Source organism: Anolis carolinensis, chromosome 4, assembly GCF_035594765.1.
Source record: "Anolis carolinensis isolate JA03-04 chromosome 4, rAnoCar3.1.pri, whole genome shotgun sequence".
Taxonomy (NCBI): Eukaryota; Metazoa; Chordata; class Lepidosauria; order Squamata; family Dactyloidae; genus Anolis; species Anolis carolinensis.
The window spans coordinates 23,759,433-23,781,212 of record NC_085844.1 but is presented as its reverse complement, the minus strand read 5'-3'; the positions used below and the strand labels follow the sequence as shown (position 1 = coordinate 23,781,212).

General features: G+C 40.7%; 1 protein-coding gene across 6 annotated transcripts in view; it reads right to left on the bottom strand.

Annotated features, from left to right (window-relative positions):
• sybu (syntabulin) overlaps positions 1 to 21,780 on the bottom strand; it is a 57,556-nt gene that overhangs the window by 24,194 nt on the left and 11,582 nt on the right. Inside the window, exons 1-2 of one of the 6 annotated variants that reach the window (XM_062980087.1) lie at positions 9,619 to 9,685; positions 5,119 to 5,136 (exon numbers count right to left, since the gene is read on the bottom strand). The exons of 2 other annotated variants lie outside the window; for them this stretch is intronic. In XM_062980087.1, the coding sequence (XP_062836157.1) occupies positions 5,119 to 5,136; positions 9,619 to 9,670 (70 nt within the window). In that variant the 5' untranslated portion in view covers positions 9,671 to 9,685. Of the gene's footprint in view, positions 1 to 15; positions 169 to 5,118; positions 5,137 to 9,332; positions 9,531 to 9,602; positions 9,748 to 21,780 lie in introns of those variants that run through there. 3 more of the 6 variants (XM_062980084.1, XM_062980086.1, XM_062980085.1) reach the window with 3 other exon arrangements.

Here is a 21,780-nt window from a genome sequence, read left to right as displayed (position 1 = left end):
GGGTAGCAGTATTACATTGTGCGGCTCCTGTTTCCCAAGGAAGCATGTGCTCCCTGCTGTAGCTGATTAGTCTTTCGTCTTCCAGGAGGCAATTCTTCGCTTTAGTTCCTCTGTTTAAAGATGGAAGGGAGGCACAGTCAGGGAGTGGGAGGTGGTTATTTGAATGTCAAGGGACTATAAAAAGTCACAGCAATTCCTTAACCTGTTCAAGTGTGGGAAAGATTTAAAAATGAAAGTAGACTTATTGAAGCAGTTTATTGAAACCCATCTTCCTTTAGTTAATACATTAATTATGCACATTCCATTGGCATTCTACACTGAAGAATTAATGCAATTTAATACAACTTTAACTGCCATGGCTCTAGGCTAAACTTCTGCTCCAAAAGGTGCTGGTGCCTCACCAAATGACAGGTGGTCACCAAATTGCCAACAAGATAGGTTCTGTGGGTTTGTTATCAGTTATCAGTTGAATTTGTATGTAAATCATAACAGGTACATTTTTAAAGTGCAACGCACACACAATAAAAGTGAAAATCTGTATGTGTGTATGTGGCATGGGTGTCCATTCACACAGACAGCCTCCGGCTTCCACAAACAGGCTATAGTTCCCTTTTTCTCTCCATTTGCATGTCCCCGCCCACTGCCTCTCCCTTAACCCTTTCGTACCCTTTCCTATGGCACACAGCAAACAGAGAAATTGATCAGCAACTGAACATATTGGAGAGGTTTGGGGATAATTCACCATGATTTATAGGAGTTGTAGGGACTGGGATGTATAGTTCACCTGCAATCTAAGAGCACTCTGAACCGCACCAACAATTAACCTGGAACTAACTTGGTTCCAAGATGGTGAATTGTGAAGGCTCTGAGAGTGATCGACCTTGGCATCGGAGACTTATAGTTCACCCGTATTCAGAGACTACTGAATCCAGTAGATGAGGGATCTCGACCAAACTTGGCACACAGACCCAACATGGCCAACTGTAAATACTGGCAGGCTCTGCGGGTGATTGACTTTGGCATCAGAGAGTTATAATTTTCTCATATTCAGAAAACACTGAACCCAGCAAGTGACGGATCTGGACCAAACTTGGCACAAAGACCCAAGATGGTGAACTGTGAAGGCTCTGAGAGTGATCGACCTTGGCATCGGAGACTTATAGTTCACCCGTATTCAGAGACTACTGAATCCAGTAGATGAGGGATCTCGACCAAACTTGACACACAGACCCAACATAGCCAACTGTGAATACTGGCAGGTGTTTTGGGAAGACTGCTCTGGGAATCTGGGAGTTGTAGTTCACCCATATCCAGAGAGCACTGAACCCTGCCAACATTGGATCTGGACCAAACTTGGCACTAAGACCCCACATGGCCAACTGTGAATACTAGTGGAGTTTGTGGAGGGTTGGCCCAAGATATTTTAGAGTTGTAGTTCACTCACATTCTTATGCATTTTCTAATGGGAGCATTCATTTAAAAAAACAGGAAAGACTGAGTTTTTTCTAAGGCATAGCGTAACATACGACCAAACTGATATTACCAAAAATCCAAAAACAAACAAGGCCCTTTTCAAATAAGCCGGGCACCACCGGGTACCCAAGCTAGTGTGTGTGTATGTGTGTGTATTTATGTATGTAAGCTTTGGATATCATAGAGGAGGATTAACACTACTATTGTGTTTGTTCTGTAGTTCAGAAGATTTCATCTCACTTTGTGTCCCTGTGATAATTGGATTTTGAAAAATTTGGCTTGCTGTGGCAACAAGGGTTGATGCTAAGCTTCCGTTGAGAAATCCCCCCATAAGTCTTTCAGGAGTGAATTTCCCTTCCATGAGATAGATTTCTCTCACTTTCTATTGTTTCACCCCCATTCTAAACTATGAGTCATTTTTAAGTCAGATGTTTGTAACTCAGGGACTGCCTGTACAAAGTACTCAAGGGGACAATAGTAAGAAAACAGCTCTGCTGATACCTATCTCCACCCAGAGCTTTTAAAAAGTGATTGCATCTTTATTTCCCATTACATTAACCTACATCAAAAATCTGGACATTATGCCCCTCAGATTGTTCAGATTACAGCTATCTATTACTATAATGCCACATCTACATTGCCACATGGAACTGCAGCTCTAGTTAGCGTAGACTGAAGCTGGATCTACATTGCCAAATAATGCACTGAACTGGATTGTATGGGTCTACACTGACCATATAAAGCAGTTCTAACTGTCCTATTAAGAACTGTAAATCTCCCTTCATATAATGTAGGACATTGCATTTAATTAATTATCTCAATCTACATTGACCATAATATGCAATTCCAAACTGCCTTATAAAGCAGTGTATATGGGACCACAGCCATGCTGACTTAGGCTCTTTTGTCCATCCATGGTGGGTAACTTTAAGAGAATCCATAGGCCATTTCTGATCCCATGACTTCACTGAACTGTATTTTATGACACTGACCATATACGGCAGTTTGAAACTGCCTTATGTGGCAATGTAGATGGGGCCTTAAATGTAATTAACATTCTTTAAAAGGCAAATTGCCCCCAGAAGTATCACGAAGAAGAGTGAGCAGACTTGATTTCTTCTGCCCTGGAGATTAGGACTCAGAGCAATGGGTTCAAATTACAGGAAGGGAGATTCCACTTGAACATTAGGAAGAATTTCCTGACTGTAAGAGCTGTTCAGCAGTGGAACTCTCTGTCTCAGAGTGTGTTGGAAGCTTTTTCTTTGGAGGCTTCTAAACAGAGGCTGAATTGCCATTTGTCGGGGCAGCTTTGATTGTGCTTTTCTTGCGTGGCAGGGGATTGGACTAGATGACCCATGTGGTCTCTTCCAACTTTATTATTCTATGATTCTATTCTGTGATGTACACCAATTACTCTATTCCTTCTATCAACAAAGTTGACCAAAAGTTTTAAATCTCCAAATCTTATAATGTACACTATCAAGGTAGTGATCTGGTGCACAAGGAAAATTTCAGGACTGCAGCCAAGTTTAGCAACTACTAAATGGTTTGCTGGACTCACCAATTATGTGTGTTTGCACTTCGAAAGCTGTTTAAGTCAAAGTGAATGCAGCAGGTGTTAGGGACAAACAAGCAAGTACATGACAAGGAATAGTGTTTCATCTGCAAAGGAAAACCCTTCAAGACCCCACATACATTTTCTAGGCTTCCCTTTCACAGTGGGAATTGAGATGCTTCATCCCAGCAGACAGAGTAGAAGGCGTTCAAAAGAAAATTCCAAAGAGAAAACTATCAGTAGCAGTAAGAGTGAGGAGGGTGGGATGGGGGAGAATGTGGAGTGTTGGAAACTGCAACACTAGATGTGTCAATCACACGAGCTAAAGAAGACAGTGGCACACTTGCAAGTACTCTTTTTCAAAATAACACATCTAAATCCAGCATAACATTACACCATGAAAAAATCCTTAAGTCTTCTATCACCCACAAAGAAATACGCCTCTGGTAAAAACCAAGACAGCTCCTGCATTTTGGACATGTCTGGATGGGCCCTAGGAATATTCTAGGGTCTTTAGGACAACTCTACAGTAACCTCTGGGGGAAGTCATTCATTTCAATAGGGTAGGATAATATTCACTATCATCCATACTTCCCTCTTTCCTCAATAAGTCCAGGAATGTATCTACTAAAAATATGCTAAAATATATTGTAAGTGATACATCCTTGATGGTTTTCCTCTACCTCAAGAAATGCTTCTGTTTTCCCCATTGTCTCTGTGAAACTGTTCTTCCCATCTGTTTTTAAAATGCTTTCTGCGTTTCTTGGTTTGTTTTAGTTCTATGAAATGAGCCATCTTTGATGCTTCTCTTGAAGCAGAAAATAAAGTATCAATTTTCTAAATAATATAGAACTGTTAGAATGTTTAGAGTATTCATTTACTCATCTCTCTTTAAATATGTATTTGCTGCCTTTCTGAAACTCACAAAGGCACTGTTTTATATCTGTCTAGACAGACAAATGTATATAAAATCATAATAAAGCAGACTTAAAAGAGTCATAGAAACTGTTAAACTGATTTTAAAAGTTTAAAAGATATGTCCTGGATCTTGCCCACTTAAAGTACACGTCCCAGAAGGAGTGCGTTCCAAAATTTTGGAACACTTCCAGCAATAAAATCTTGCCCATATGCTGAAAAAGCAGATCAGCACAAAAATAGTTTCTCCCAAAGGTCTTATTCTGTTGATCTTAATAATGAAGGAGGTTCACAGCAAGATGCATTATCATTTCTAAACTGTAAAAGTAGCCCAATAGTAGACTTGGAAATACAATATTAAAACTACAAATCAATTAGTTCAAATTGTAGTGGGGCATATTTTCCCCCTTATTCTATTTTATTGACTTTATATCCTGTGAAATAGACAGAATTTGAAAGTACTGTAAATACCTTTGTATAAGTCTACAAGTTTTAGTCAAAACCCCAGAAAACCAGGGCTGGCTTATCCATAGGTCAATGCAAATAATATCACTTAAACCTCATTTTAAACAAGAACCCTTTTGAATGCTTAGGTGGAAAAATGGTGGCAGCGGTTGCCAAGGCTCTCCACAGAATGACCCCTAACTTATCCATTTTTAGCTCCCAAAGCTCTGATTTACACATGAGCTTGACTTATATCAGGGGTGCTTTGAATGTGATTTCCTGCTTCTTGACAGGGGGTTGGACTGGATGGCCCATGAGGTCTCTTCCAACTTCATGATTCTATGATTCTATATGTAAAAGTAAATATATGCTATAATTTGTGACCTGTCTTGAATTCCTTGATACTATGGAATTTTTTTAATCCATTGGGGCTTGGATTTTGATGAGAAAAAAATTAACAATTTTTGTTGATAGGTAGAAGGAGTTAGAAGCAGAAGAGTGAAAACTAAAATGGTTCCTGTATGTGTGTAGAAGAGTGTATCAGGAAAATAAAAAGCAGCACTTAATGAAATTCCTTCTTCTGCACAACCATTAAAGATTCAAGAGCCCTCTCTAGTTTCCAGACTAGCAACCACAGGGTGGTGGTATCATATCATCTTAAATATGACAACTTTTTTCAATGTCAGATCTTGTGAACAAGGATCCAATCACAGAAGAGGGCAAGATCCTGCCCTTCTCTGATGCTTTCACTTCCACCAAACAAGCATTTCTTGGGAGGTACCGTAACTAGAGGGCCTCCCATGGAATTATTGAGTTGTACTCAGAAGAACTCACCAGAGATGCCAACACTAACTCACCCTCCTGGTCTTTCTTTCCCATGAGAATTCTCCTAGATACATTGAGTTGAGCTGCCATTTCTATTTAATGTAACCCATAGTACCAGTTTTTTAGGGACACGGGGGAATTTAAATAGTGGCTCCAAGCTACACAACAACTTCTTGGATCACTGCTTCCTATTACTAGGACCAATCAACAGATGAAAAGGCTCATGGACACTTTCCGCTCTCAAACCTGCAGCCAGCCTTCAGAAGCTATGCTCCACAGGCCATTCCTCCACTTTAATTAAAATTGCTGAAGCTCTCCAGCTCTCTTGGACAGCGGGCTGCTTATCACAGGAACACAATGAACTTGGCACCGACAGCAGTTCCTCCTCTTGGCTCCTATCATTAATGACCTTTAGACATACCAATAACTAAGCCATGCTTTTGAAATCAGCTGCAGACAATAAAAGGATATGTAGCATGCAATCCTCTTTCCTATTGCTGTTCTGTATTTTTAACAAAGTGTAATAGGATTAATAACAGAGTATGCTCCAAAGAGACATATGGAAAATATGCATCTATATAGTTGTAATGGACATCTCATTTTCCCAGGGAAGATTTTACCCTGTCCACATGTAGGTATCAGATGTACATTTGAATGCTATGCCTTTTGCAGGATCAAAATTTTAACTGTAAGCCAAACTAGCAGCTGCACAGTGCTGTCTATCAATGGAAGCAAAGTCATCTCTTGACACAGAGGTTAGCTTTTATATAGATATATAAGAACAACATTGGGGGGATTGGGACAGTAAGGCAGTTGTATTATCCTTTTTAAAAAGCCAATTGAAGGATTCTTTCACCTGAAGGGACATTGGACATTTTCTCATTTAGAAGCAAAATGGAAGAGTGAATAACCTTAATAGATCACAACATGTCCCACATATTTTCATGTTCACCAGAACACTTTTTTAAAGATTAGATGAATAGATCATACAAAAGTGGAGGCAAAGGACTAAACATGCCAAAAATCTTGGCCAGATATAAGGATGACTATCAGTTTAGCATCAATAGACCTCTTCTTATTCCTTCTCTTATTTATCTTGTCTGTAACCAGGTGCAACATTTATGTCAAACTGCTTTGTTGACATAAAGACTGATATATGTTGCTTTTTTGTCCTCTTGAATATTATTTCAGGCCTTTTTGTGTTTCAGCTAAGTGGGTATCTAATCCATGGGTATGGGTGGAGTCAAACTGTATTGTAAGGGCAACAATCAGGGGCCTTGAAATTCCCTATCAATTGTCTGCATTGCAACCGGAGACAGCAGGACTCTTTGGCCCCATCTACACTGGCTCCCAACTGTGGTGGCTAGACAACAAACTGCCACAAAAGCAAGCAAAAGAAAGACCTTAATATGCTTCAATGCTTTGTGGCTTGTATAATCACCATCCAGATCTCAAATGGGTACTAGGATTTCTTATGCAATCATCTGCACAGTGAAAACTCACTTTCTTCAATACAGGTTTGAAACATGATTTTGGTGCTCTCTGACTTTAACTTCCATAGCTCAAAGCTATAGGATCCTGGGTTTGTAGTTTGGTGAGGTATCTGCACTCTTTGGCAGGAAAAGCTAGAGAACTTGTAAAACTACAGTCCCCATGATTCCACTGGATTGATACATAGCATTGAAGTGACATCAAACTGCATTAATTCTACAGTGTAGATACACCCTAAATCAGACCTCTGCAATATCATGAGGTGTTATAACAGTTATTTATTATGTTTTATTCAGTTGTGTTTTATATTTTATGTTCTGTTTTTAGGCACCTTGTGCCATGTGTAAGCCGTCCCAAGTCCCTTTGGGGTGATGGTGGTGGGATATAAGAATAAAGTTATTATTAGATTATTATTTCATAATTAGCACCGAAATTAGGCAAATCGATGTGCTCTTTTGTCTGTGAGTCTGGAATTTACTGCAGTTTGCAAAACAAATTGAAAGTTTAAGGGGCAGGGACATAAAGCGGAAAAAAAAAGTACAAACACAAAAACAATAAAAGTACACAATAAAACTGTCCAGATATTATCTGATCATTGCTTAGTTAACATTTGAACTGTTTTATTTGTATTGCATTATATATATATAATAAAAACACTCCCTGTTTTTGAGATAGAGAAATCTCTATCTCCAAGAAAGTATGTTGTCAGCCACTGAGGACAATGGCCAACTTTGTGTTGGACTGTTTTTTGTTGATGAATTTTCTTTTCTTAAGCAAAATGCATGTAACTAGTTTAGAAAATAGTAAATATGTAATGCTACTGCTTATATTTATATTCACCATTCTCACAGGAGTTGCAGGTAACAAACATTGTTCTTCCTGTCCGTTTCATCTTCATTACAACCGTGTAAGGTAGGCTATGCCGAGAGATACTGACTGGCCCATGGTTATCTGGTGAGCTTGACAGCCCAGAAGGAATGTGAATTCCCAAGGATGATGTAGTAATCCAGAGATGTTTTGCTAATGATTTTTGAAATCCAATTCTGTAGTCCTAAATCTATACACGTAATAAAAGAGAAAATTTGTATGTGTCTTTGTGGCAGGAGTGTCCACTTACACAGACAGCCTCCCGCCTTCACAAACAGCTATAACCCACAATCCTAAGGAGCCACCAAAGCCCTCCCTCCAAGCACATTGCAGGTTATAGTGAGCTCCACATCCCAGTGTTCCTTTCTCTCTCCCTTGATGTGGAATTTGCATGACCACGCCCACTGCCTCTTCCTTAACACTTTCCTATTTTCTATGGCACACAACAACTGAACATAGAGGGAAAGGTTTGGGGAGAATTCACCATGATTTTATAAGAGTTGTAGGGACTGGGATGTATAGTTCACCTGTAATCTAAGAGCAGTCTGACCCTACCAACAATGGACCTGGAACTAACTTGGCACAAAGACCCAACACAGCCAACTTTGCATACTGGTGAGGTTTGGGGGTGATTGACCTTGACATCCAGGAATTATAGTTCATCCGTATTCCACAAACACTGAACCCAGCAAGTGATGGATCTAGTGTAACATATGACCGAATTGATATTACCTAACATGCAAAAACAAACAATGCCCTTTTCAAATAACCTGGGCATTACCGGGTACCCAAGCTAGTTCCTAAATAAATGTTGAAAAGAATACCACCTTAGCTGACTCTTTTGGAAATATGTATTTCATTTATATTGGTCTTCAATAAATACATCTGCACTATCACTCTCCTCCAAGTTTAAAACAGAATACAATAAAATCTTCAGAAAATATACACGCATTCAAGAAAGCCTTGGCTAAATGCATATCCACATATGAATTCAGAATTCTGTGGAACCTTACAATATAGTAATTCCTACCTGTCATTCAGAAAAATTAGCCAAAAGGTAGACCGAACTGCAGCACAATACAATTTTGATGAGATAATGCTTTTTAAAATATCCTGACTGATTTTGACTGTTTACAAATATTCTTATGCAATTTTTAACAATGATAACAACAGTCCTTTAATTTAAGCTGTTATTAATTAATCCAATATTGTAGATGACAAGAGAAGACAGATATGTTGGGAGATAATGGCTTACTTAAGGCTATATTCTGAATTCATGCTTCAAAGTAAGATGTGAGCAGTGGACTTCCAAGAATAAGCAACCAGAGACCAAACTCAGGGGTGTAACTAGCTATGTGTGTGGGAAAAACAATTATCCCTTTCAGAATTCTTCCCACCCCATGATTTTTTCCTTCCGTCCCCAAATTTCTAGTATTGCAGTAACTTAAAATGTAAGGTCACAAAGAAAAGGGGGAAGTAAATATACAATGGGAATATGAATATAGTAATATTAGAAATTTTGAGACTGGAGGAAAATGTCATTGCATGGACAGAATTCTTATTTCAGGGGGGAATGCCTCATCCCCTATCCATAACTGCAGCCCAGACATGTTAGTGACCAACCACTATTTCTACACATTTACAAATAAAGCAGGAGCAAAAGAATCCCTTTCTTACTCCCAAGCCAAACTGTATCATCACTTGCTAATATTCCCCCATTAAAACTACTTGTAGCCGGCCAGCTTGCATTTTTGCTGCCTACCTCCAACAGACAGCCTGGTCACAATTTGTCCTTCATGTCAGAAGTTGTTGCTCGATAAATCATGATGAACAGTTGTCTGGCTCAGATCCTGACAGTTGGAAGATTCTTGATGTTAGTTATCCATGCCTACATTGCCAACTATGCAACTCTATCGCCAGTTCCAGTTTGTCGGAAACCCACACCCCAAACAAAAAACAAAAACTCCCCTGTTTCTCAAAGGGAATAGCAACATATCAAGAGGCTTCGATGGCTGATAAAAGAAGCAATTACCAGATTGTGGAGTCACAGCTGGGACACAGGAAATTTCCATGTCCTCCTTTGGTAAGCAGAGAGAACATTTCCCTATGCGAGAAAAGCTCCCTGGGGAGAAATAGTCCAGAAAAGAAATGAGCGGAAAAGCAAAGGATGGGATTTGGCAGTCATAGAGCATAGCACGGAATGAGTTTTTACTCCTCCTCTCTTCACTGATCATACCATGTATGTTTTATTGGGGGGGGGGGGGGAGGAAATGCATGTAATTTTTTTCAAAAATCATTCTGTCAACTTTCTCCTTTTCCCGTTTGGCAGCATTTAATATTGGAGGCACAAAATGTTTTCACTCCATTCTCTCTGCCCCGCCCCGGCCGTCTGTTACAAACAGTTTCTAATAGACATCAGCTGGAATTTGGCTGAATATTCAAGCAGGATGTGTTCAAGTTAACCTTTTAAACAGGGCGAGCACTTCAAAATCTTCAGTTACCTGGGAATATAGAGATGTACTGAAATTATTTCACTCCTAGCACTCACTCTCAAACCTAGTGGAGATAATTTTTTGGTAGAATTTCAAGTTGACGACTATGATGACTCGAGTGATCCTCCAAGGGTCAGGCTGTACCTTGATACCAACTTCACAGACTCAATTCTCCAAGCTTTTTCTGCACATTTTGTAGAAAACTGTGTGCTATGCACAAAGACGTTTTATGCACAGAAAATGCCATTGAAACCTGCATCAGAATCAGTTATGTTTGCATTTAAAGGAGGTTCCACCCCATATATTACCCCCCACAAAATGCAGTACCATATTTTTTGCCAAATTATCTGCTGAAAATGCAACCTCAAAGTGGCTCGAATAATTTCCAGCTTGGGCTTGCTCTTTTTCGGTCAACTTTTCTTGCTGTTTTGGGAGTTATTAAAAACTATGTTTCATAGTGATATGAAACATAGTGGGGCCACGGTGGCACAGTGGGTTAAAGCACTAAGTTGCAGAACTTTCTGGCCGGAAGGTCGGCAGTTTGAATCCGCAGGACAGGGTGTGCTCCCATTGTCAGCCCCAGGTTCTGCCAACCTAGCAGTTTGAAAACATGCAAAATGTGAGTAGATCAATAGGTACAGCTTCAGCAGGAAGGTAACAGTGTTCTAGGCAGTCATGCTGGCCACATGACCTAGGAGGCATCTATGGACAACACCGACTCTTCGGCTTAGAAATGGAGATGAGCACCACCCCCCAGAGTCTAACTCGACCAGAATTAATGTCAAGGGGAAACCTTTACCTTTTTTTCATAGTGATATGAAGGCATTGTGGTCATTTTATAACAGTTTGCTATCATTTCATGAGGCAGGGGGTAAGTTTAGAGATTTTGAAACTGAAAAACTGTTGGAAGTCACATGTTATTTCCAACCTTTCCCTACCCCAATGTGGTGGAGGGTAAAAATAAAATATAAGTAAAAGTGACTCATGTTTGAATCCCTTTGAACCCTACTGTGTTTGGGCACATATAATCCCTCTACTTAACCTGTATCATAGGCTTGTTGCAAGACAGATATGCAATGAAGGTGTGTGCACACTGGGGAAATGCAGCACAGAATAGGTAAAAAGGCAGTACAGAAATATCTGGCTGATCTAAAGGAATTCAAGTCTCTGAGACCAGATCAACTATATCCAAGGGTGTTAAAAGGACTGGCAGAAGTCATATTTGAACAATTGGCAATCCTCTTTGAGAACACCTGGAGAAGATCCAGAAGACTGGAAGAAGACAAATGTTGTCCCCATTTTCAAAAAGGGGGGGAAAGAGGACCCAAACAATTACCATCCAGTCAGCCTGACATCAATACCATGAAAGATTCTGGAGAAGATCATTAAAGAGACAACCTACAATCATGTAGAAAAGAATGCTGTGCTCACTAAAAGTCAGAATGAGTTTCTCAAAAACAAGTCATGCCAGACTTATCTTATTTCTTTTTTCAGTAGTTGCAAGCTTGGTAGATGCAGGGAATGCTGTGAATGTAGCATATCTTGATTTCAGTAAGGCCTTTGACACAGTCCCCCATGATCTTCTTGCAAACAAACTAGTAGAATGTGGGCTAGACAATACTACTGTTAAGTGGATTTCTAACTGGTTGAGCAATTGAACCTAAAGGGTGCTCACCTATTCATCCTGGAAACAAGTGACTTGTGGAGTGCCATAAAATATTTTTAAACTAGTCAGTGTGTGGAGATACCAAAATGTATTCTTAATCCTTTTCTTTCTTTACTGTAGAAATTCCCTGAGGTCTATGCCCTCCTATCTCCCCAGCTTTTGCTTCTATTTGAATGTCTTCCCTTTACAAAAGGTTCAAATACCTGTTCTACGGTTCTACCTGTTCAACACTATGCAAATATTAATGGTTTGATACCATTTTAGCTATCATAGCTCTACCTGTGAAATCCCAAGAGATGTAGTTTTGATGATGTAAATGGGATTCTCTGCTGGACAGCACCAGTCCACTCCTCAAATTACAATTCCCAAGAAAGTATTGCCCTGAATTAATTTCTGAATCTCTCTCTCTCTCTCTCTAGTGTTACCTTGACATTTTCTAAATATAAGTATAAATCCCATGGTTCCATGGGATGGAACCACGATGGCTGAAGTTAGATCAAACTGCTAATATGAATATGTCCTTAGTTACTGTCACTAAGAGCTTTAAATTGAATCACACTGATAATTGTAGTCCTACTCTTTTCACTTTGACTGTGCCCGTCACATGAATGCACTCTCTCATTCTCCTTAAAATTGAATTTGGCTCTTGGTCTGAAAGAATTTTCTGCCCTTGCTCCAACTATTAAAAGTGCCTTGCCTCTGTCTAGGAGAGACAGAGACAATGCATATTTAACCAATTGAAGTTTGCAATGGAGTGATGCTCTAAATCCTTTAGAACTCCTTCCCAATTATAGGAAAGCATGTTTGCTTTTAACTCTGCTGAACTTTGGAACCTTTCATCAACACAAAAGCCCGCTTTGTGATTATTTCAAAGGAATCATAGGGTGTATCTCTGGGCCTGAATCTCGTGATTAAAACCTTTGCACTGAGATCTGCATCTACAATGTACACTTTAAAAGAAAGGGACAGAAAGAGGGAGTGGGTACAGGAAGAGAGATGCATTGCCAGCACTGTCTCAGTTCAGTATGGTGATGGACATACAAAACAGGTGAAGACAGAAGCAAAGTTCACTTGGCTTGGCTTTACAAGCAGGTGCATGGAGACTTGATAGGAAGAAAAGCACAAGATTATATGAGACAAAATTGCAGGTGCCAGTGAAAATAATAAAATATTAATTCCCGCCCTCCCTTTGCAGGCAATGTAGAACTTTTAGGATAGAATGCTATTGGAACACTACATGAGAATTGTACTAGAGACTTGATATTTCCTTATGTTGCCTTTCAGCCTCCAGGGATTTGGAGCATTTGTTCACAGAAGTCCCAACAAATTTGTGGACTAATCTAAAACATGTGGGAAGCCAAATATTCAATCTAGCTTTTTCACAGTGGCTCAGCCATCTTGCTGATGACAGCCAAACAACAAGGATGAATGGACCCCATTTCTGAGGAGCACCTTGTATTCAGAACTTTTAATTTCTAGGATCAGAAAGCAAGAGATGTGAAGAAGGGGTTCTCAATCATTGGCTCTTTAGATGTTTTGGAATTCAGTTTCCATAAACTCCAACCAGTATAGCTAATACAGAAATCAAAGTCCAAAACATCTGGAAGGCCAAGAACTGAGAAACACTGGTGTGAAAGAAGACATTTGAGGAATCTGAATCTAGAGAGCCTGGAGAACCTATTTTATGTGGAATATATCACAATGTGGTCTTCTAACAGCTGCTGGAGTATCACTCCCACGGTCAATCACCACAGAGCATGATGGGAACTGTAGTCTAGCAACATCTGGGAGTGATGTGTTCTCCAACATGGTTGATAACAGAGTCAGCCCTTCACACTTTCTGTGGTTAGGGATACATGATCCCCTAGAAGTGGGAAAATGATGAATAAAAGAATGCCAGAGTTGTGCTGAAGGACCTAGAGATTCCAAGAGACACCATATTAATCAAATCTGTGAATCAACTCTACAAAGGTAAACCCCTAATATGGAAGGTCAATTAAACTCATTATCATGGACAGTCTGACCCAGCATTAGGCTAACTTTGGGGTGGGCTGTGGCGCAGGCTGTTGAGCAACCAGCTGCAGCCAGCTGCAAAGGATCACGCTGACCAGGAGGTCATGAGTTCGAGGCCAGCTCGGAGCCCCGTGTTTGTCTTGTCTTTGTTCTATGTTAAGGCATTGAATGTTTGCCTTATATGTGTAATGTGATCCGCCCTGAGTCCCCTTCGGGGTGAGAAGGGCGGAATATAAATACTGTAAATAAATAAATAAATAAATAAATAAACTTCTTTTGTTCTGCACTTTTCAATTGGATCAATAATAATGATAAATATTTATATTCCGCTTTTCTCCCAAAGCAGCTCACAACATATTAAAACAATACAAATCAATTCATAGAATAGTAGAGTTGGAAGAGACCACATGGGCCATCTAGTCCAACCCCCCGCTAAGAAGCAGGAAATCGCATTCAAAGCACCCCCGACAGATGGCCATCCAGCCTCTGCTTAAAAGCTTCCAAAGAAGGAGCCTCCACCACAGTCTGGGGGAGAGAGTTCCACTGCCGAACAGCCCTCACAGTGAGGAAGTTCTTCCTGATGTTCAGGTGGAATCTCCTTTCCTGTAGTTTGAAGCCATTGGTCCGTGTCCTAGTCTGCAGGGCAGCAGAAAACAAGCTTGCTCCCTCCTCCCTATGACTTCCCCTCACGTATTTGTACATGGCTATCATGTCTCCTCTCAGCCTTCTCTTCTGCAGGCTAAACATGCCCAGCTCTTTAAGCCTCTCTTCATAGGGCTTGTTCTCCAGACCCTTAATCATGCCCTATGAAGAGAGGCTTAAAGAGCTGGGCATGTTTAGCCTGCAGAAGAGAAGGCTGAGAGGAGATATATATTATACATATAACAATAACAATAAAACCAACTTTACAATAAAACAAAAATAAATATTTTAAAATCATTTAACACATACAATTGCTGTGGGTACTTGTCAGTTCAGATGATAAACTTCATACGACTCACTGAAAGTTAGCCTTCTTGTCATTCCAAATTAAATATCTTCATTAAAACTTGCTTAAACAGGAAGGTCTTCAGCTGGTCTTTTTTTTCAGATCAGGTTTTGAAAGAGCAAACCCACATATATATTCCTTGCTTTCTGTGAAGACACTGTTATATATGTCACAGGAGGTTACTGCCAGGCGGTTTTCTTTTCTGCTTAATCTCCTTGCTAAGGATGAATTTTTTCCTTATTGCTATAGTGCCTGGAGCGAAACCATGCCCTTCAAGGCTACTCTGTCATCTTCTGCTATGCATCCTGCCAAGATCTCCACCCTCCCAACATACTCTGTGCAGACTGCCCATGCACATTCATTCTCCAATCCTACTCTGGTTCAGCAAGCCAAATACTTGTGTCATTTGTGTAAAAAAAAAAAAGAGGAAGGGAGGAAGAGAGTCCAAGCATGTATATCCATCTATATGTTTGCTAGGGTTGGGTAAAGTGCAGTTCTCCAGATGTTGTTAGATTGCAACTATCACAACTTTCAGTCAGCATAGATGATGTGACTGGAAGATGGTAACTGCACTTTTGGTAAATCTGTATGGCAGTATGTTCCCCATCCCTACCATTCTGCTATGTGCCATCAAATTCATATTGCCTCATGGTATCTCTTTCACAGGACTTTCTTGATGAGATTTATTTCGAGGAGATTTGACAATGTTTTCTTCTTCAACTAAGAGAGCATGATTTTCAGAAGGTCATTCAGTCCATTTTCATGGCTGACTCCTGGTTTCCCTGAGTCCTATTTTAAAATTCAAACCACTATACTACTGACTACCAATTGGGTATTGTTGCTGTTTTGTACCTTTAAGTCATTTCCAACTTATAGTGACCTGCAAAGCCTTGGGGGTGTGCTTAGCAAGATTTGCTGAGAGGTTTGCCTTTGCCCTTCTCTGAGGCTGAGAGAGTATGACTTACCCAAGATCACTCAGTGGGTTTCCATGGCTGAGCAAGAATTTGGTCTCCAGAACTGTAGTCCAACACTCAAACTACTACACCATCCAAGGTGCCTAATCAGTATTTATGATCTAGTTACAAATAGATCCATGTGCATTATGCATAAAATAGTACAGATACCCTGTTTCCCCTAAAATAAGACATCCCCAGAAAAAAAGACCTAGTAGAGGTTTTGCTGAATTGCTAAATATAAGGCCTCCCCCAAAAGTAAGACCTAGCAAAGTTTGTGTTTGGAAGCATGCCCGTCGAACAGAACACCAGAGCATGCAGGATCGGTAAATGTACATACCATAGAATATTATATGTGAAAATTATGGTAGTAACAAGGAATTATTGATAAGATTCACAGTTTGTCTGGTTATGCTGGTTTGTGATGACAACTACTATACAGTATATAATAAATGTTCAACAATAAATGTGAATTCTTCTTCATGGAAAAATAAGACATCCCCTGAAAATAAGACCTAGTGCATCTTTGGGAGCAAAAATGAATATAAGACACTGTCTTATTTTCGGGGAAACACGGTATGAACAATGCTGAACACTGAATTATTCCTTTTGCTGAAATCTGCAAATGTATGAAGTAGCTGAACAGAGAAATTGCCAGAATAATAACAGTGCTCAATCTTCTTCTCAACATCTATTCTGACAAGCATATAGATTATTTACCAGGAATGGCTCAACCATTAGGGAGAGGAGTTAGACACATATTTTGGATGCTGGGAAGGACAGAAAATTGTTGGTGATTTTTTTTTTTTTTTGCTCCTTACTATATTTTCACTAGATGGAAAGAGGATCTTGTGGGATTTTCTGCCCTGTACTTTGCTTCAGGCAGCAAAGTATTTTGAACCAGTTCTGTAAAAAAGTAAAATGAATTAAATAAGAATATAAATACTCTGGCTAGTATTTAGATGGAAGAGCCCCAATGAAAACCAGGTGCTGTGGGCTATATTTCAGGGAAAGGAACTGGCAAAACCACCTCTGAGTATTCCTTGCCCAAAGAAACCCTATGAAATTCATAGAGATCGACATATGTAGACAAATGACTCGAAGGCACATACACACAGAGAAGAGACACATGCACAGCAAGTGAATTGAATGATGGTGGAAATGCCAAGATTTACAGTAATTCCAGCAATATTTATTTTTCTCACATGAAAGAGGTTTAAGGGTTAGTGTCACCTAATACTATGAAAGTCTACTTTTTTCTTTGTTGGAAGCAATGGTTGCATTAATGGACCATTAAAAGCTGGATGTTTGACCCTTGTTGGAGCATGCTCTCTTCTTCTGCGTGGCAAGGTAACAATGGTGCTTTGTAAGAGCCACTCCAAAAGAGTGGTGCAGTATACGACAAAGACAGCTCTGATGTGAGTAAATATTCTGCAGCACACGAGCCAGCTGATGCTGCTGGGAGAATGTTTTTCTCAGCTTGACATCTGACTCCTGCAGCTGAAATCCAAACCAAAGGGTGAAAGACAAGAGAGGCAGCAAGGGAGGGAGCGGACATGGAAGGGTGCCTGTGTCAATGTCAGATGAGTGCCAGCATGCCCCTAAGCAATAGTTTCGTTTTATTGAATGCCGCCAGCCAGCTAGAAGTTTTGGATTGAACCGAATTAATGAACTGTGCATGCAATTACCAGAATAACTGTACATCTTTAAAGCCCCCTCCCCACAAACTCAATAATAACATGGAGGAAATTGTGTTATTAGAATGTCATGTCGTCACTTCTGCAGCCTTGTTGAATTCAGTGAAATGTGGTCTCATCAAGATACTCTTAAGGATGCTCATCTACAAATGGAAGGATCTTTTACAGTATTATTATTGTTGCACATTTGCAGCACATTATGCAAAAGCACAGTGGTGTAGTAGTCACAGGGTCATGTTAAGAACTGCCCAGTCATTCTCTCTCAGTCTAACCATGCTTCATTATTCACAGTATTAAGTATGGACTAAGAAAACTGTTTGGACCCACTGAAAGAAATGTGATCTATAAAAGTATATACAGTAGAGTCTCACTTATCCAACACTCACTTATCCAACATTCTGGATTATCCAATGCATTTTTGTAGTCAATGTTTTATTTATTTATTTATTTATTTATTTATTAGACTTGTATACCGCTACTCCCAGTTTGGCTCAGAGCAGTTTACAGAAATAGATTAAAACAATACACTTAGCTTTAAAATAACAGTAAAAACAACAATAAAAACAACAATAAAACAGACATAGCCCCAAGGTTTTCACCCATTGAAAGCCTTCAACACATCGTGATATTTTGGTGCTAAATCTGTAAATATTACTACATAGCATTACTGCATATTGAACTACTTTTTCTGTCAAATTTGTTGTATAATATGATGTTTTGGTGCTTAATTTGTAAAATCATAACCTAATTTGATGTGTAATAGGCTTTTCCTTAATCTCTCCTTGTTATCCAACATATTCGCTTATCCAACGTTCTGCTGGCCCGTTTACGTTGGATAAGCGAGACTCTACTGTATTCATGTTCCTGTGAGGTCATCTGCATTCCACTCCAGAGCTTCATTACATAGAAATAGGTCCCCCTTGAGGATTTAACTACATCCTATGATAGGATACCACTACCCCAATTTCCAGAGACAACTTCATTTAATCCTCTATTTTCAAATATTTAACCTTTGCTCTCCTCCTCCCAGGGCCCTTCCACAGAGACATATAACCCTGAATATGAAGGCAGATAATCCACCATATCTGCTTTCAACTGGGTTATCTGAGTCCATACTGCCATATAATCCAGTTTAATGTTGATTTTATACAACTATGTGGAAGGGGCCAAAGACCATATGAAATCCAGATTATCTGCTTTGAACTGTATTGTATGGCAGTGTAGACTCATACAATCCAGTTCAAATCAGATAATGTGGATTATCTGCCTTCATAATCTGGATTATATGGCAGTGTAGAAGGGGCCCAAGTTCCAACTTTATTCACTGTATACACCAATTGCTGCAAATGAAGTTCCAAGTATAGAAGTTTGCACTCAATAAAGCCATCATTGGGGAGAGGACAGGAAGGGTTTTCCCCTTTCCAGTAAAATCAAGCCAAAGCAAACTGCTGCACTCTCTCCTAAATTGCCTGTTCTTCCTCATTAATACGTTTTAGTATCTTGAGGTCATGTGTCCACATATGTCTTGGTTTTCATCTGTGAAATATTGGAGGATATGTGTTAATCATAGAATGTAAAGTTTAGGATCAGTTTGCGGTTAGTTTTTACTTTCAGATAGGTTTGCACAGACCCGATCTGTATTTGGACCACCAGATTCAAAGAGGGGGAATGTAGAACTTCCCCTTCTAGCTGGTTTTCCTTTCAAACTCTACATCCACACTGGGTCTAAGTCTCTACTACCACTAATGGTAGTAGCTAACTTCCATGTGAAGTGAAGAGGATATTAAACCTTGCCTGTGTTCACATAGTGTTTCTGATCCAAATTAGGGCCATGCACCATACTCAAATGCAGGAAAAGAACAATGCTAAACCTTTTATTGCTAAAGCTTTAACTTAAAGGACATTCAAGTGACCCTGTTGACAACAGCCTTGTTCAGGTCTTGCAAAGTCAGGGCCATAGCTTCCTTAATTGAGACTGATCCACAGCAAAACAGGAAAAAAAATGATGCTTTGGTTTTTAGGCGTGGTATAGGGCACTGATTCAGGAAATTGCATTGGACACACCGCATCAGGTCTAGTTTCTTAGATATGGTTATCATGGTTTTCTATGGGCAAGCAGATGGTGACTGCTATGTGGTATATGTTCTGTATCTCAAAAACGAGAACTGATGGGGGGAACTAGTGCCATTTTTGGAATCAGGTCAAATATATTGAAGAACAGGTACATTTGGGGCACCAAAATGTCTGTTGTCCAGTGATTAGCATAGTACCGACTTCAGTAAGACCCTTGTAATAATATAATAATAATAATAATAATAAAACTTTATTTATACCCCGCCACCATCTCCCCAACGGGGACTCGGGGCGGCTAACATGGGGCCATGCCCAGAGCAATACAATATAAAATATAAAAACAACATATCATAGCACCATTAAAAATACAATAAATAATAATAGGCATTACATCAAGAAATCAAAAAACAATAAAACAAGGGCAGGCCGCGTAAACACAGAGATAAAACCTGGAGTGAGAGGGACAGAGGGGTACTCCACTGCGGGCAGGGACATATGGAAGTGGGGTAATCTAGAGGATAGATGTTCGGGGTGGAAGTAACACAGAAATATATGACAGAAATTACTCACCGAAGGCACAGCGGAAAAGCCATGTTTTCAAGTCTTTCCTAAAAGCTAACAGCGTGGGAGCTTGCCTAATTTCAGTGGGTAGTGAGTTCCACAGTCGGGGGGCCACAGCAGAGAAGGCCCTCTCCCTTGTACTCACAAGGCGGGCCTGGGATAACGACAGTGGTGATAAAAGGGCCTCCCCGGATGATCGTAAAGATCGGGCAGGTTTATGGAGGGAGATACGGTCACGGAGGAAGGTGGGTCCCAAACCGTTTAGGGCTTTATAGATGATGGTCTGCACCTTGAATTGGGACCGGAAGATGAACGGCAGCCAGTGGAGCTCCTTAAACAGGGGAGTGGATCTCTCCCTGTAACTTGCCCCCGTTATTAATCTGGCAACCGAGCGTTGGACTAATTGTAATTTCCGGGCCGTCTTCAAGGGAAGCCCCACGTAGAGCGCATTACAGTAGTCCAGTCTAGAGGTAACTAAGGCATGGACCACCGTGGTCAAATCAGACTTCACGAGGTATGGTCGCAGTTGGCGCACAAGTTTGAGTTGTGCAAAGGCCCTCCCGGCCACCGCCGACACCTGTGCTTCAAGCGTCAACGCTGAATCCAGGAGGACCCCCAAACTGCGGACCTGTGATTTCAGGGGGAGTGCAACCCCGTCCAGCACAGGCTGCCACCCAATACCCCGATCCGACGCATGACTGACCAGGAGGGCCTCTGTCTTGTCGGGATTGATCCTCAGCTTGTTCCTCCTCATCCAGTCCGCCACAGCGGCCAGGCACTGGTTCAGCATCCGAGGGGCTTCCTTGGAGTCAGATGGAAACGAGTAGTGGATTTGCGTGTCATCTGCGTAGAGATGGCAACGCCCTCCAAAACTCCGTATGACCTCTCCCAGCGGTTTCATGTAGATGTTAAATAGCATGGGGGATAGAATAGACCCTTGCGGGACCCCACAGGTCAATGGCCAGGGGTCCGAGCAGGTGTCCCCCAGCTTCACCATCTGGGAACGGCCCTCCAGGAAGGACTGGAGCCACAGCAGAACCGTGCCACCAAGCCCCATCCCAGAGAGCCTCCCCAGAAGGATGCCATGGTCGATGGTATCGAAAGCCGCTGAGATATCCAGGAGAACCAGCAGGGTCACACTCCCCCGTCCAGTTCCCTGCGGAGGTCATCCACCAAGGCGACCAAAGCCGTCTCAGTGCTGTGCCCAGGCCTGAAACCAGACTGCGAGCAGTCCAGAAAATCGGTGTCAACGAGAAACCCCTGGAGCTGCGTGGCAACCACCCGCTCCATAACCTTGCCCAGAAATGGGAGGTTGGAGATTGGTCTGTAATTGTCACAAACCGATGGGTCTAACGAGAGCTTTTTTAGTAGCAGTTTTACCACCGCTTGCTTAAAACAGGATGGAAATGACCCTTGACCCAAGGAGGCATTTATTATAGCCACAAACCACTCCAACAACCCATCTTTGGCCAGTTTAACCAGCCAAGAAGGACATGACTATGAATCTCATACCATGAATCTCATACCAATTAGGTATCATTGTTGCACTAAGAATTTGCCAGGTCCCCCAAGTGATTCTATGTTATTTGTCTCCTGGAAGTTATCATACAGTTGCATTGGAGGAACTAGCAAATTTCTAGAGAGGGACCAGAAGTGAAGTAATTTAATAGCATTCTGTTCAGACACCTTTTCTCTGCATATACAAAGGTCTTACTGTAATTTAGATATGGGTTTAAGGGTGCTAAGGGCCAGACCTCATACACTACA